At 47.9% G+C, this 16,177-nt stretch overlaps 1 protein-coding gene across 1 annotated transcript in view; it reads left to right on the forward strand.

Moving 5' to 3' along the window:
* The first annotated feature begins 1,091 nt into the window (after positions 1 to 1,091).
* CCBL1 (cysteine conjugate-beta lyase, cytoplasmic) overlaps positions 1,092 to 16,177 on the forward strand; it is a 51,970-nt gene continuing 36,884 nt past the window's right edge. The window contains exons 1-2 of the mRNA XM_015417203.1: positions 1,092 to 1,124; positions 13,551 to 13,652. Coding sequence (XP_015272689.1) covers positions 13,569 to 13,652 — 84 coding nt within the window. The 5' untranslated portion in view covers positions 1,092 to 1,124; positions 13,551 to 13,568. The remainder of the gene's footprint in view (positions 1,125 to 13,550; positions 13,653 to 16,177) is intronic.

Genomic DNA, 16,177 nt, shown 5'->3' on the forward strand with positions numbered 1-16,177 from the left:
GCAATGTTCCCTCTAAGCTGTGGAGTCTTGTGAGCAAAATTTCTACTTTGTGAGCTGCTGGCATTAAAGTTGTGAGCAAGTGATTTGGCTGCTGCATAAATTAGCTTGCTCTGGAGTCATCCTCCCTGAGCTAAGACAAAAAATCTGTGAGCTGGAGGCTAAGATGTTGTGAGCTAGCTCACACTAACTCAGCTTAGAGGGAACACTGCTCACAGGGTGTCTGTTGTGGGGAGGGGAAGGAGATTGTAAGCTGCTCTGAGACTGTGAGTGAAGGGAAGGGTATAAATCCAATCTCCTCCTCCTCCTCTTCTTTTTCTTCCTCCTCCTCTTCTTTTTATTCCTCTTCTTCTTCCTCCTCTTTTTCTTCCTCTTCATCTTCTTCTTCCTCCTCTTCTTCTTCCTCTTCCTCCTCTTCTTCTTCCTCCTATTCTTCTTCTTCCTCCTATTCTTCCTCTTCCTCCTCTTCCTCCTCTTCTTCTTCCTCTTCCTCCTTTTCTTCTTCCTCCTATTCTTCCTCTTCCTCCTCCTCCTCTTCTTCTTCTTCTTCTTCTTCCACCTTAGAGGCCAACAAAGATTTTCGGGGCCTAAGATTTCAAGCTCTGACCCTTGAAAATTCATACCCGGGAAATCTTGCCGGGAGCCCTGGAACTGAGCCGGTTGTTAGCAAGGGGAACTGTGGCACGCACGCGCTCCCTCCTCCTAGAAATCCCGCCCCTTCTTTCTCGGGATTGGTCCGTAGCCCCGCTCTGTCTCCGCCCAGGAAGTCATTCGGCAGCAGCGGGGTGCGTGGGGGATGCGCAGCCTAGAGAGTGGACCTTAACGCTGGGGGGGGTCGGTCCACGGTGGATTCTCAGGCGGGAGAGAGACGTGGAGCGATTGCGTAAGTGGAGCCACCTTTCCAAACCCCGCGCTTGAGGACGGAGAGTCCTGCCTTTAGCCGGTCTCTTTGTGTCTCTCCTCCTGCCAGCCTAGCAGTTCGAAAGCAAGGAATTGCAAGTAGATAAATAGGGACCACTTCGGTGGGAAGGGAACAGCGTTCCGTGCGCCTCGGTGTTTAGTCATGCCGGCCACATGACCCCGGAAACGTCTTCGGACAGCGCTGGCTCTTCGGCTTGGAAACGGAGGTGAGCACCGCAACCCTAGAGTCGGACTCGACTGGCTTTCGAGCAGGGGAACCTTTACCTTTACCTTTGTGTCTCTCGCGAAAGGGCCGTCGTGCAGCCCTTCCTCTGAGGCGCGCTGTCATGGCTAACGGTAGCCGGAGACCCAGGGGTGTGCAGCAAACAGTCCCCGGGATCAGGTTCGTAAAATGGGCTCTGCTCTTCCTAGGGGGGGCTGGCACGGTTCTTTTGCCTACTACGGCCATGCCACCCTGGACCAATGTTCCCTCTAAGCTGTGGGGTTTTGTGAGCAAAAAATTCAACTTTGTGAGCTGCTGGCATTAAAGTTGTGAGCGAGCGATTTGGCTACTGCATAAATCAGTTTGCTCTGGAGCCCTCCTTTCTGAGCTGAGACAAAAATGTGTGAGCCGGAGGCTAAAAAACTGTGAGCTAGCTCACACTAACTCAGCTTAGAGGGAACACTGCCCTGGACACACCTGATCTCGGAAGCGAAGCAGGATCGGCCCTGGTTAGTACTTGGAGGGGGGCAATGTTCCCTCTAAGCCATGGAGTCTCATGAGCAAAAATTCTACTTTGTGAGCTACTGGCATTAAAGTTGTGAGCGAGCCATTTGGCTACTGCATAAACTAGTTTGCTCTGGAGCCCTCCTTCCTGAGCTAAGACAAAAATGTCTGAGCCAGAGGTTAAAAACCTGTGAGTTAGCTCACACTCACTCAGCTTAGAGGGAACACTGGAGGGGGGCATGGTTCTTTAGAATCAGAGCCTGCCTCTAAGTAAGCCAGCCTGATGAGAGCGGATTTGAAGCAGGACCGCAAGTTCACATTCCGGCTGTGCCAAGTTGCAGGGGAGGTTTGGAGTCTGTGACTTGGAAGGACACTCAGTTCAGCCTCCTTTCGCCTGCTGGGACTTTAAAGGGGGTGGGGGGAGGGGGTGCATTTCCATTTGGTAGCAGAGTTAACCCCTCTTCTTCGCAAATCCAAATTTCCCCTCCCCAGTTGCTCTGCTTGTGGGCCCAGGTGACCTGTTTGGCAGTCAGATTGTGGAGTTCAGTTTCGATTTGTTTGCCTCTTGGGTCACTCCTTCTCTCAGCCTGACCTGCTTCACAGGGCTGTTGTGCGGACAGGAATGGACAGGGGGAAGCTGTCTCGGGTTCTTTGAGAGAACAGGAAGAGAGGAGGTTTGTGTTTCCTTTTCATGCACGTCTTTGTTCTGTGGAGCACCACAAAAGAGGAAGATGGTAGCCCGGCTGCCCAGGTGTTCCCAAGGTGGTGCAATTTTCCTGGCACCAGTGAAGTGTTTTTGGAAAGTGGGTGGGGCCTGGTGGAGCCCTTGCCCAGGGGGAATCTGATTAGCTGGGCAGATTAAGAGGACACTGTTTCAACAGCACCTTCCACCACAGGGTTGGTTTTATTCTTGTTCCCTCATTCCCATTGTATTTTTAAAAATTATCCCTCTTCTCCCCTGCCCTTGGACTTCCTCCAGGCATATGTCTGTGTCTCCTGTGGTGGTCATTTTCGGGATGTGCCCACCACCCACATCAGAATGCCAAAGGTGCTTGTGGGCTCAAAAAGGCTGAGGACCCCTGGCTTAGTCTGTGCAGGTCCACATGTTATACAAGAAGTCCTGGCTTGCTGTCCCAGTTTGCTTTTTGTCTCATTTTTAATCAATGCTCCGTTTTGTCTTTTAAGAGCCACAAGTTCTACTAAAAAACATATCGACTTACTTCCAAAGTGAAACCACTAGGCACAGAATAAAAGTATAAACGAGGCCTCCAAAGATGCAGTCATGTCACGTGCCAAATGATATTTCACTGATAATAATCTAGAAAGGAAAAAAATGTATAAACCAAGGCAATCTACAATAAAAGTAATTAATAAATACAATTGTTTTGTTACTTCTGGTCCACAAAGCGCCTTCCAATGATTGTTTAGCCAAAGCATCCTCAGTAAAATTGTCCCTTTAGCAAAGAGCAGTGCTGATAGACTGAAGTGCTGGAGCTTTATACCAGGTGAAAGATGATGCAATGGCTGCCACAGCTTAACCTTCAGTCATATAGTGAAGCACCTTATACTGTGGTAGCAACAGCTGCCAAAGCAACATTTTAAAAATGTGTACAGGCAATCAGAACCCTTGCTGAGGAAAAGCATTACCTGTCCCCATCCACTTTCTAAAAACACTTGGTGGGCACCAAGAAAGGTACCAGTGGGGACAGTGGGCGCCATGTTGGGGACCCCTGCTCTATGTTCAAGTGGTTTGGGACCCATTTTCTTCTTTCCTTTGTTCTATAGTGCAGGTAAAGGCAAAGGTCCCCTTGCTCGAAAGCCAGTCGAATCCGACTCTAAGGTTGTGGTGCTCATCTCCATTTCAAAGCCGAAGAGCCAGCGCTGTCCGAAGACATTTCCGTGGTCATGTGGCCGGCATGACTAAACACCAAGGCGCATGGAACGCTGTTACCTTCCCACTGAAGTGGTACCTATTTATCTACTTGCAATTTCTTGCTTTCGAACTGCTAGGTTGGCAGGAGCTGGAGCTAGAGACGGGAGCTTACTCCGTCCTGCGGCACACTTGGGTCCCGAACTGCTGAACTACCGACCTTCCACAGCCTGCAGTTCAGCATCTTAACCACTTGAGCCACCGCAGCTCCTTATATGCAGGTACTAAGATGCTGATAGTGGCGTCTATTGGCAGTATGGAGATCGTGGCAACAAAATCTCTGGGGTGTGCTGGTTTATTTCTACAGAGCTCCTGGCTCTGATCTGTATTGTGGTGTCACCTGTAAGGCAATAAAGCATAAAGCAAGTAAAGAAAGAGAAATACTTAATCCCTTTTTAAAAATATTTTATTTTGGTTTTTTACAACAAATATTACAAAATACATATGTTTGATTTTACAACAATTTTTGGAGCTTCTTATCCATACATTTCTAACCACCTGTCTATTTTCTGCCATCTTTTCTTGAACACACTGTCAGGTTTTCCTGCCAGTAACATATTTAATTTATCCATTTCTTTTATATCCATGATTTTTATAATTAATTCCTCCCTGTTTGGCACTTTATCAGATTTCCAACATTTTGCTATGGCTATTCTAGCGCTTGTGAGGATGTAAAGTATCAAACGTGCATCATTATAGTTTATGCTGTCAGGTAACATGTTTAATAAGTATACTTTCTGGTACCAATGGTAGTTCTACTTCTACTATATCTAAAATGAGTTGTTTTATAATTTAAAATACTTAATCCTGATAAGCTGAGATCAGTCACGGGTAATAATGACCTTGCCTCAGCGACCTTAATTCAGCACTGCTGCCAGCTCTTGTGTCTTCATGTGTAAAATTAGATGTGGATGAGTCCAGGGATGCCTTTCGCCTTAAATGACAAGTAACTAAGGCTCCAGTATGCACATGCTCAGAGGCAGCCTGATTGTCAGCAGTGTTTCCTCTGAGCTAAGTTAATGTGAGCTAGCTCAGTTTTTTAGCCTCCAGCTCACCGTTTTTTGTCTTAGCTCAGGAAGGAGGGCTCCAGAGCAAACTAATTTATGCATTGGCCAAATGGCTCGCTCACAACTTTAATGCCGGTAGGTCACAAAATAGAATTTTTGCTCACAAGACTCCACAGCTCAGAGGGAGCATTGATTGTCAGGTGATGTCTGGTAACATTCTGGCAAAACAAGCCTAAGTTGGCTTTGCATCATGCTGGTCTTAAACATCGGCACTGATCGAGGGCCTCATTTTGGAACTTGTGTACAAAGAATTACAGGCAACTGATCATGGTGTATTCTGCCACTGTTGTATCAATAGGACAGAGAGTTCTTCAGCATTCTTTAAAAAAAATATATTTATCATTCAATTTATAGGCCGCCCTCCCCACCAAGCGGGCTCAGGGCGGCTAACCACAAGGCACGCATATCGATATATAAAACAAGATAAAACACGCAATTACAATATATACAAATAAAGTGCGTCAAGATGGTTACAAATGATGATCTTCCATTTAGAGATGGTGTCCGGAGGATACTTAGTCAGATCTTAAACTCAGTGGTGTCCGCACGCCATAGTGCCGCAGTTTGATCATCACGGACCATTCCAATACCTTGCTGTTTCCAAGTTCATTGTTGTTGTTGGTAGCGGCAGCTCCTACTTGAAAGCCTGGCGGAAGAGCTCCGTCTTGCAGGCCCTGCGGAACAGTGCAAGGTCCCGCAGGGCCCTGATCTTCTCCGGAAGCGTGTTCCACCAGGTAGGAGCCGCCACCGAAAAGGCTTTGGCCCTAGTAACAGCCAGCCTGGCCTCCTTGGGGCCTGGCGTCACCAACAGATGTTGCGTCCCCGACCGTAGTGCCCTTGGGGGTATGTACGGGGAAAGGCGGTCCCTCAGGTATATCGGACCCTGGCCTCCAGGAATTTTTTGGAGCATGTAGCGGAATGGGCCTGCTCCGGCCTGCAGACCCTGTTCCAACTTGCCCTCCAAGGTTTTCCCAACACCTGGAGAGGCTTTTCCTTCTCTCTCAGGTAACCACTACTACCACTTGACCTTTGTAAGGAATTGCCCACCAAGAGGGTCAGGACTCCCAGCTTTCCCTCCAAGATCTGAGGCTTTGCCTCTGTGTCTCCAGCTGTCCAGTACCTGGTCACCACAGTGACTGTTTACTGCCTTGTGGAGGAATAGCCACTTGCCAACTGCCTTCCTTCCTCTGGCGCTCCTTTTCAAATAGTGTGTCCAAGATGGTGGAGTTCTGTGTGGTACAGAGAACCACTACCAGCATCAAAAGTTATTAAGTATTTATTACAAATAAAATGTTCACAAGCATACTTTTAAGCACAGCACCAGAATGAGCAAGGGATTCAAAAGAAATGGGTAAAACACAATTCCTCTGTCCCTCTCTCTATATATATGCCCTATCAGATGTTACAATATGGGGCAGGCTCCTTAGCGTAGGAAATTACAGATCTCCACAGAGTTACCATTACCTTGAAGCTTCCTTCATGTGTCCAGGCCACCACATGGCTAATGGCTGCCTCTTCCAGACTTCAGCTAAGAGTTCTGTATGTTCTGATGGGCTCAGCACAAAAAGAGCTTCCTCCTTGCTTCCAAGAATTTTATCACCTCTCTTTCCCCCAACCACTGACCAGGTCAGGCTGGGTAAGAGAAACTTTTCCTGGAGAAAAGTCTCTCTGTTATTTAACACCTCCAAGGTCTCTGTTCCCTGCTCTAATGGGGGGGGGGGGCTTGACCATCCTATTGTCTAGACTTATTAGCACTTGTATGAAGGTGGGCTGAGGTAGGTTTGGGAAGCAACTGAACGGACTTCCTCCCTTCCTGCCTGTTCTCTGCCCAGAGAGAGAGAGAGAGAGAGAGAGAGAGAGAAAATTCAGAGTGAAGGTTTTGCTAATTTCAAGCCTCCAAAGAAAAAATGCATTGCTTCATATAGCATATTTAAGGCAAATGTTTTACAGTGTTACTGTTGTTTTTGCCAAATAGAAGTATTTGTTAAAGTTCAGGAAATGCTTGCCAAAGCGTGTGAAAAACAGGCTGCATCTGATGCTGCCTGGATTCAGTTTTTTGGATTTGCAGACTTGCCTTTTGTAAAACTGCAAAGCTGGCTTAATATTGAGTTACACTCTGGTTTTTGCTGGCTGATTAAACAAAGTGGACTTAACCAATGGCCTTGGGGGGGGGGTGAACAGGCTCTATTTTTATCCTTTTAAAGGCCCTTGACCAAATTATTGTTGTTTTTATCCCAAGCATTTCTTTGCTTTCTATTAAGTTTAGCTCCACCTACTGGTACTGGAAGAAAGAAACAGGCAATGCACTTTGTCAGGGCCAAATTAACTCAAAGAAACATGTTTGCCTTCTTCCAGGCACAAACGTAAGCTTAGTGGTTGCTGAAAGGAAGTGAAGACCTAAGTTTATTTTAATCAGCATATTTAATTCTGTATTTCTTTACTACAAGTGGGAAGGTGCCATCATGCCTGACTGCAGTAATCAGTCAGTAATCGGTTGAAAAGTTGGCAGTCTCAAAGTCCTTAACCCTGAACAAGACCTGAGTCCAAGGGCACCTTTAAGACCAAGAAAGTTTTATTCAAGGTATAAGCTTTTGTATACTCAGATTTTGTTCTGTTGCTTCAGACCAAAACGGCGGCCTGCCTGAATCTGTCCTTAGCCCTGAAATACGCACAGTGACCCCGTTCTTGAAAAACTCTTCTAGAACCTTAGACTCTTTTCCTGAGTCGGCTGTTGTACAACAGCTAGTTATTCTAGTGTCTAAGAACTTCTTGTGAGCCAGGAGATCCACAGTTCCGATTTCACTTTGCTTGTTGGCCTCTGGGAAGCTCTTGTTCTCTCGGTCTTGGTCTGTAATACAAAGTATGCCAAACTTATTAACCACATGTCCCGGTCCTGACGTCCCGGGCCTCTTCCAAGAACCCCCACCCGCCGCCGGTGTCTTGCAAACCCCACTCACAGCGTCCGAGAGCCCTCGGCCTTAGGGCCAGGCAACGCCACGCCAGGAGGGGGGTGGGGAAGAGCAGGAGGGGTGCCGAGCTGCGGCGCAACCCCTTGGTCGCCGGGCTCGCGGCCGGAGGGCCGGCCTCGGGGGACTGCAGACGATGACGACGGAGGCCACTCCGGAACGGCCTGGCGATCCTGTGTTTCCCCGGTGCCGGACGGGGATGAAGGGCCCCGCCCTGGCTCAGCGTCTGAGCCTTTATATGGAGGCGGGACCCTGAGTGATGGACACCTGGGTGTCCAGTGGGATGAGGGACTGGGGGGAGAAGGGTATAAAAGGGGAGCGTGCAAGGAGGCCGGGGAGGAAGAGGACTGCCAGGTCGAAAGAAAGGAACGTGCGAGTCCGCGGTCGGAGAGAGAAATGACCCGGCAAACGTTTCCTTAGAGACTTGTGCAGGGGGTTTGTTAGGACTGGCCACGGTGACGGAACCTGGCAGCCCAACCCCATTTCTGAGGCCTCCGTTCCCCGGTGAAGGTGGGGACGACTCTCGGAGACGGCGTCTGGTGGCGGGGAGGACCAAGGTCATCCAGCAGCTGCGAGTGGTGGGGAATCAAACCCGGTTCTCCCAGATTAGAGTCTACGCACTTAACCACTACACCAAACTGGCTCTCAGGGAGTAGGTGATGTGAAAGATCTTCACCTGAGACCCCTGGAGATTTGGTGCCAGTCAGAGAAGATCATGTTGACCTTGGGAGACCAAGGGTCTGATGTTGGTCAAGGCAGCTTTCATGAGCATTCGTTTGGAGGTAGTACTAGTCTCCCTTACGAGGCACTTGTAAAGATGACTAAGCTAAAGTACGTGGGGCGCTTCGAACACGCAAGGAAACAATTACGTCAGGGATTCTTGCTATCGTGCTGGTGGCGGTGGTTAATAGGTTCGGCATCCTGGTCCGTTGGCAGCCTGTTATTTAACTGTGGTCAAATATTTGCAAATGTTCCATGTAGTCAAGGATGCCAGTGTGTAGGTGGCAGATCTTTCCCCTCTTTTTCCTCGTTCCGGGGTGATGGGTAAGCAGGGGCATGTGGGAGGTCTCCTTGTGCCCGAAATCTGGCAACGCAGCCAAGTTTCTCTTCCCAGCCGTCTTCCACAACTGGAGCTATCTCCCAACGGGGAATTTGGCCTGATGCCTATGAAGTGCAAATGCCTTCCAAAAACGTGACTTCTGGCTTACAACAATTGCCATCACTTTGCTTTCTCCCCCTGTTTAAAAAATGTTTGGAAACGTTGGCGGCCCGTAGGGCTCCAGCGTAATTGTTCCCACTGATACTGATCTCACCTGAAGTTGTTCGGAGTTATAATAATTCACCTCTGGTTTTTTTTAATTAGTATGGTTGTCATACAGTAGAGGACGGTTTTTGTAAACTGGCAGAAATGTCACATTTGTTGCTTATTAAAGATTCTGTAGCAAAGCAGAGAATGAGGAGCCAGCCTTCTGGATGGGGTGACGCTCCATCAGAATTCACAGGTTCTCAGTTGGGGGACACTGTTAGATCTTTATTGACAAATGGGGGCTCAGATCCCCTCTGTGACACGCCACTCCTCTGACCACCTTTGGTTGGTTTGCCAGCTGAAGCCCTTCCTTGAGAAAGCTGATCTGGCCACAGTTATCCATTTTATGTTGTTGTTCAGTCGCACAGTCGAGTCCGACTCTTCGCAACCCCGTGGACCAGCTCCCGCCACGCCTTCCTGTCTTCCGCCGTCCTCTGAAGTTTGCTCAACTTCATGTTCGTTGCATCGGTGACACTGTCCAACCATCTCATCAGGGTCTTCTCCAGTGAGTGCTCCCTTCTCATTTGGTGGCCAAAGTATTTGAGCGTCAGTTTCATTATCTGGCCTTCCAGGGAACAGTCAGGATTGATTTCTTTTAGGACTGACTGATTTGATCTTCTTGCAGTCCAAGGGACTCCCAAGAGTCCCCTCATCAAAGATTTGGTGGCTGAGGCCACGAAAGGGAAGATCTTCTCGAAGCTCGATCTAAGGGACGCATATTTCCGGGTGCGCATCAGGGAGGGGGATGAGGGTAAAACGGCGTTCAACACCCCCTTGGGCCAGTTCGAGTACTTGGTTATGCCCTTCGGTCTTCAAGGGGCTCCAGCACCATAGTTCAAAAGAATCTGTTCTTCGGCGCTCGGCCTTCCTTATAGTTCAACTCTTGCAGCCATACATGACTACTGGGAATACCATTGCTTTGACCATGCGGACTTTTGTTGGCAGGGTGATGTCTCTACTTTTTATCATGCTGTTTAGGTTCGCCATCGCTTTCCTCCCAAGGAGCAGGCGTCTTTTAATTTCATGGCTGCTGTCACAGTCTGCAGTGATCTGGGATCCCAGGAATGTGAAGTCTGTCACTACTTCCACGACTTCCCCTTCTATTTGCCAAGGAGTGATGGGGCCGGATGCCATGATCTTAGTTTTTTTGATGTTGAGCTTCAAGCCCACTTTTGCGCTCTCCTCTTTTACCCTGAGCAAGAGACTCTTAAGGTCCTCTTCACTTTCTGCCATTAGAGTGGTATCGTCTGCATATCTGAGGTTGTTGATCTTTTCCCCAGCAATCTTAATTCCCGCTTGTGATTCATCCAGGCCAGCATTTCGCATGATGTACTCTGCATATATATTAAATAAGCAAGGCGACAATATACATCCTTGTCGTACTCCTTTTCCTATGCTGAACCAATCAGTTGTTCCATATCCGGTTCTAACTGTCGCTTCTTGGCCCTTATACAGGTTTCTCAAGAGACATGTGAGGTGGTCTGGTACTCCCATCTCTTTAAGGACCTGCCATAGTTTGTTGTGATCCACACAGTCAAAAGCTTTAGCATAGTCAATGAAGCAGAAGTAGATATTTTTCTGGTACTCTCTTGCTTTCTCCATAATCCAGCGAATGTTGGCAATTTGATCTCTAGTTCCTCTACCTCTTCGAAACCCAGCTTGTACTTCTGGTAGTTCTCTATCCACGTACTGTTGAAGCCTAGCTTGTAGGATCTTGAGCATGACCTTGCTAGCGTGTGATATGAGTGCAATTGTGCGATAGTTTGAACATTCCTTGGCATTGCCCTTCTTTGGGATTGGAATGTATACTGATCTTTTCCAATCCTGTGGCCACTGTTGCGTTTTCCAAATTTGCTGGCAAATGGAGTGCAGAACTTTAACAGCATCATCTTCTAAGACTTTGAATAGCTCAGCTGGAATACCATCACCTCCACTAGCTTTGTTGTTAGTAATGCTTTCTAAGGCCCATTTAACTTCACATTCCAGGATGTCTGGCTCGAGGTCAGTGATTATACCGTCGTGGTTGTCAAGGACATCGAGGTCTTTCTTGTATAGTTCTTCTGTGTATTCTTGCCATCTTTTCCTAATCTCTTCTGCTTCTGTTAGGTCCCTACCGTTTTTGTCCTTTATCATGGCCAGCTTTGCATGGAACGCTCCCTTGATTTCTCCAATTTTCTTGAAGAGATCTCTAGTCCTTCCCATTCTATTGTTTTCTTCTATTACTTTGCACTGTTCATTCAGGAAGGCCTCCTTATCTCTCCTTGCTGTTCTCTGGAAATCTGCGTTCAGTTGGGTAAATCTTTCCTTTTCGCCTTTGCCTTTCGCTTTCCTTCTTTCCTCTGCTATTTGTAAAGCCTCATCAGAAAGCCACTTTGCTTTCTTACATTTCTTTTTCTTTGGGATGGTGGTGATTGCTGCCTCCTGTACGATGTCACGAACCTCCGTCCATAGTTCTTCAGGCACTCTATCTATCAAATCCAGACCCTTGAATCTATTCTTCACCTCTACTGTATATTCATCAGGGATGCGATCTAGGTCAAACCTGAATGGCCTCGTGGTTTTCCCAATTTTCTTCAGTTTAAGTCTGAATTTTGCAATGAGTAGCTCATGATCTGAACCACAGTCAGCTCCAGGTCTTGTTTTTACTGACTGGATAGAGCTTCTCCATCTTTGACTGCAAATTATATAGTCAGTCTGATTTCGGTGTTGCCCATCTGGTGATGTCCATGTGTAGAGTCGCCTCTTAGGTTGTTGGAAAAGGGTGTTCGCTATGACCAGTGTGTTCTCTTGACAAAACTCTGTTAACCTTTGCCCTGCTTCATTTTGCTTTCCAAGGCCAAACTTGTCTGTCATTCCGGTTGCCTTTTGACTTCCTACTTTAGCATTCCAGTCCCCTATGATGATGAGGACATCATTTTTGGTGTTAGTTCTATGAGGTGTTGTAGGTCTTCATAGAACCGGTCCACTTCAGCCTCTTCTGCATCAGTGGTTGGGGCATAGACTTGGATTACTGTGATTCTGAATGGTTTGCCTTGGAATTGGACCAAAATCATTCTGTCATTTTTGAGATTGTATCCCAGTACTGACTTTTGCACTCTCTTGTTGACTATAAAGGCCACACCATTTTTTCTACGAGATTCCTGGCCACAGTAGTAGATATAATGGTCTTCTGAGTTAAATTCGCCCATTCCTGTTCACTTTAGTTCACTGATTCCTAAGATATCGATGTTCAGTCTTGCCATCTCATTTTTGACCACGTCAAGCTTACCTTGATTCATAGATCTTACATTCCAGGTTCCTATGCAGTATTGTTCTTTGCAGCATCGGACTTTCCTTTCACCATCAGACACATCCACAACTGAGCGTCCTTTTTATAGTTACCTGCAGGCTAGACTACTGCTGTGTGCTGTACATGGGGCTGCTGTTGGTGATGGTTCAGAAGCTTCGACTAGTTCAAAACGCAGCAGCGAATTGTACGCCCTGGTAAGGATAGCCCGTTCTTGTCAGATCTGGGAAGCGAAGCAGGGTTGGCCCTGGTTAGTATTTGGACGGGAGACCTCCAAGGAATACCAGGGTTGTGATGCGGAAGCTGGCAACGGCTAACCACTTCTGAGCGTCTCTTGCTTCAAAAACCCTGCAGGGTCGCCATAACTGGGCTGTGATTTGATGGCAATAAATAAATCATATGGCATAGATTTAGCCACGTGAAAGAATTTGTATTGGATACCGATTCACTTCCAGGCTCAGTTCAAAGTGCTGATTAGGATCTTTAATGTCGTGCGGTGCTAAGGACCAGAATGTTGAAGGACCATTTGAATTCCATAGGAACCCTCCCAGGTACCGCCATCTTAATCTGAAGCCCTACTGGGCACCATTGTTCTCTGAAATAAGGAGGTGGCCATATTCAAGATGAGGCTTTTTCTGGGGTGGCCTGTGGCTTATGGTAAACTCTCCCCACAGAGATTCACCTGGGGTCCAGTGGGCTGAGTATGAGACCTCTAAAAACTACAGGCCCATGCCAGAAGATGGCACCTCTTCTTCCAACCAGTGCTCCCTCTAAGCTGAGTTAGCATGAGCTAGCTCACAGTTTTTTAGCCTCCGGCTCACAGATTTTTGTCTTCGCTCAGGAAGGATGGCTCCAGAGCAAATTAATTTATGCAGTGGCCAAATGGCTCACAACTTTAATGCCAGTAGTTCACAAAGTGGAATTTTTGCTCACAAGACTCCACAGCTTGGAGGTAACATTGGTTCCAACTGCCTTTCTCATGACCTGACAGGAGGCCTTCTCTGGAACTCTTCCAGAGGAAAATCCTCTCATGTCCTCAGGAGAAAACAGTTCGGCACCTCCTCCTTCCCATTCTTGGCGCTTACCCCCCTCTTCTCCTGACCTGTCGCCCAGCCCAGCAAGCCACCTCTTGCCCAGCCTGTGTGGAAATCACCTCTCTGGAGGGCACCGTTTTCCGAGCAGGCCGGGCCCACTGCGTAACAAAAAACCAGCCACAGTGTCCTAATAATAAACAGAACATTTTTTTACCAGGCTTACAATAGCAAAGTGAATCGATTGCTTTGAACGATGGCAATAACGATTTTGATTTTCTTTGTTCCGCTGCCTCTGCTTGGACGGGAATATTGCACGTTCATGCCTCTCTGACGGCAGGCAGGTTGCCTCAGTGGCATGCTGAGGAGATCCGGACTGCCTTTGACCCAGGGGCTTCTGAGGAGATCTAACCCTCTTGGATTCTGCTTGTGCTGCTCTAAGGTACCCAATATGTATTATTATTTATTTCATTCATTTATATCCTGTCTTTCTCCCCAGTCGGGGCTGAAGGCAACTTACGTCATTGTGTTCCATGTTAACTGCCAACAACCCTGTGAGGTAGGTTAGGCAGAGTGAGATTTGAAACTGGGTCTCCCAGATCCTGGTCTGACACTCTAAAGCACAGGGACCCAGTGGGGTGCCCTTGGGTGCCCGACGCCACCTTTCCTGGTACCCGCCAAATGTTTTTAGAAAATGGGCAGGACCAGGCAGGGCTTCTGCCCAGTTAGGCTTCTGATTGGCCAATGGAGATTTGATTGGCTGTGCAGACTTTTAAACGTGTCGCTTTGGCAGCAGCTGCCTCTGCAGCATCGGGATCCTGACTATGCGATGGAAGAGAATCTGCAGCAGCCATTTTGTGACTGGACCCAGCACACTGTACCAGAGGTCCAAAGGTGCCCCCAGGCTGAAAAACATTGGGGAACCCTGCTCTAACCACGACACCACATTGGCATAAATGAATTAATTTTGACGACAATCCACCTTTTTTTAGGGCAACATCAAGGTGTCGAGGGGGGCTTTGAGCAGTAGAGACCTGGTGTCAAGTCGCGGCTAAGCTATTGATTTGCTGTATGAATTGGATAGTTCCCAGTTTAAACCTTGCTTCTGCCAGGAACTCACTAAATGGCTTTAGGCGAGCTACACTCCTTCACACTGGGCTAATAAGAGAGGCCTACCTTGCAAGGTGCTGGTCAGACTCAGGCCTTAGAACAATATAATGTGTGAAAACAGTTTAAGAAGAAGAAGAAGAGATTGGATTTATGCCTCACCCTTCACTACCCAAAGGAGTCTCAAAGTGGCTTTCCCTTCCCCTCCCCACAACAGACACCCTGTGAGGGAGGTGGGGCTGAGAGCTCTCTCTCAAGAACTGCCCTTGAGAGAACAGCTCTGAAAGAACTTGTGACTGATCCAAGGTCACACCAGCAGCTGCACACAGAGGAGTGGGGAATCAAACCCGGTTCTCCCGGATTAGAGTCCACGCACTTAACCACGACACCAAACTGGCATAAGCATAAAAGTGAAGTGTTAATAACTTTTCCCTCCACCTCTCCAACCGGGTATGATTTCAAAGTGGCTTCCACCAGAGGTCTCTAAGCTGGGCTGTTTGGGAGGGATGCTAACCTCCAGGTGGGGCCTGGAGACCTCTGGCTATTGCAATTGACAGAGGTCTCCAGAGGACAGAGGTCTCCGGAGGTCCCTCCCCTGGCTCCACCCCCAAAATCTTCAAGTATTTCCCAACTCGGAGCTGGCAACCCCAGGACACCCGGCAGCCTGCTCAGTCATCTCTGCCTCTGTTTGGCAGGGATCCAGCCAGCACGTGAAGGGGTGTTGCCTGAGTAAGAATGCACCTTGGAATCTATGCGACAGGGCACATAGTTCAGATGGCTGGATTCCTTCTCTTCTCTCCCACCTCAAAAATCAAATCTCCTCCCTCCCTGTGCTGTGTGAGGACAGCCCGTCTGGAATGACCCATCTCCTTCCCCACATTTTTGTCATTATAAAGAATGGCTTCATGGAAGCATATTTAGATGCTCCTCTTTTGAATCCTTAAAAAAAGGTTCTCTGCAAGTAGAAAAGTAGCCTTACCTTCTCCCTGCTATGCTAGTTTTCTTCTTGCAAGGAGGTTTTCTTTTAAGGAGAGCATTCTATAATGGTATCCTCCACCTGTAGTCCAAAGTGATGGATAAGAACATAAGAGAAGCCAATGTTGGATCAGGCCAATGGCCCATCCAGTCCAACACTCTGTCACACAGTGGCCAAAAATACCAGGTCCAGCAGTGGGGCCAGGACACTAGAAGCCCTTCCCACTGTTGCCCCCCCCCCCCAAGCACCAACTCAACTATCTCAGGATCGCTCAACTACCTCAGGATCGATCCAGGTAGTCAGCTGTGTTGGTCTGAAACAGCAGAACAATGTTTGAGTCCAGTGGCACCTTTAAGACCAATAAAGGTTTATTCTGGGTATGAGCTTTCATGTGCACATACCTTGAATAAAACTTTGTTGGTCTTAAAGGTGCCACTGGACTCTAAAATTTGTTCTACTACCTCAGGATCCTAACCCTGGAACAACAGCACATTGGGGCCGGTATCCCTGTAAGAGGAAAGGAGAAAATTCATGCTGGTTACCTACTGAAACAATGCACACAAGGGTGTCTATTTCTATATTTTATGGGGAACTGTTATATTAGGACTTTAAGGCCAATTCCCAGAGATTCTAAAGGAGCGGTTGGGTGGGACCAGGACAGTTGGAGCCCGTTCATTTGGCAGTTTGTCACGTTCTAATAAATGCCGTTCCGCTGCTGATTCCTGGCCTGTTAGGAAACGTTACATGGTGTCTGAAGCAGTCTCACAAATCATTAGGAGCAGCACAGTGAGTATGGGAAACCCCCAAGAAAAAGCATAGCCGTGCTGATCCGCAGTAGATCTGACCAAGGGAGCTTTGAATCTCAAAGGCACACCCCCCCCCCC

Source organism: Gekko japonicus, unplaced genomic scaffold (genome assembly GCF_001447785.1).
Source record: "Gekko japonicus isolate JY-2015 unplaced genomic scaffold, Gekko_japonicus_V1.1 scaffold3465, whole genome shotgun sequence".
Taxonomy (NCBI): Eukaryota; Metazoa; Chordata; class Lepidosauria; order Squamata; family Gekkonidae; genus Gekko; species Gekko japonicus.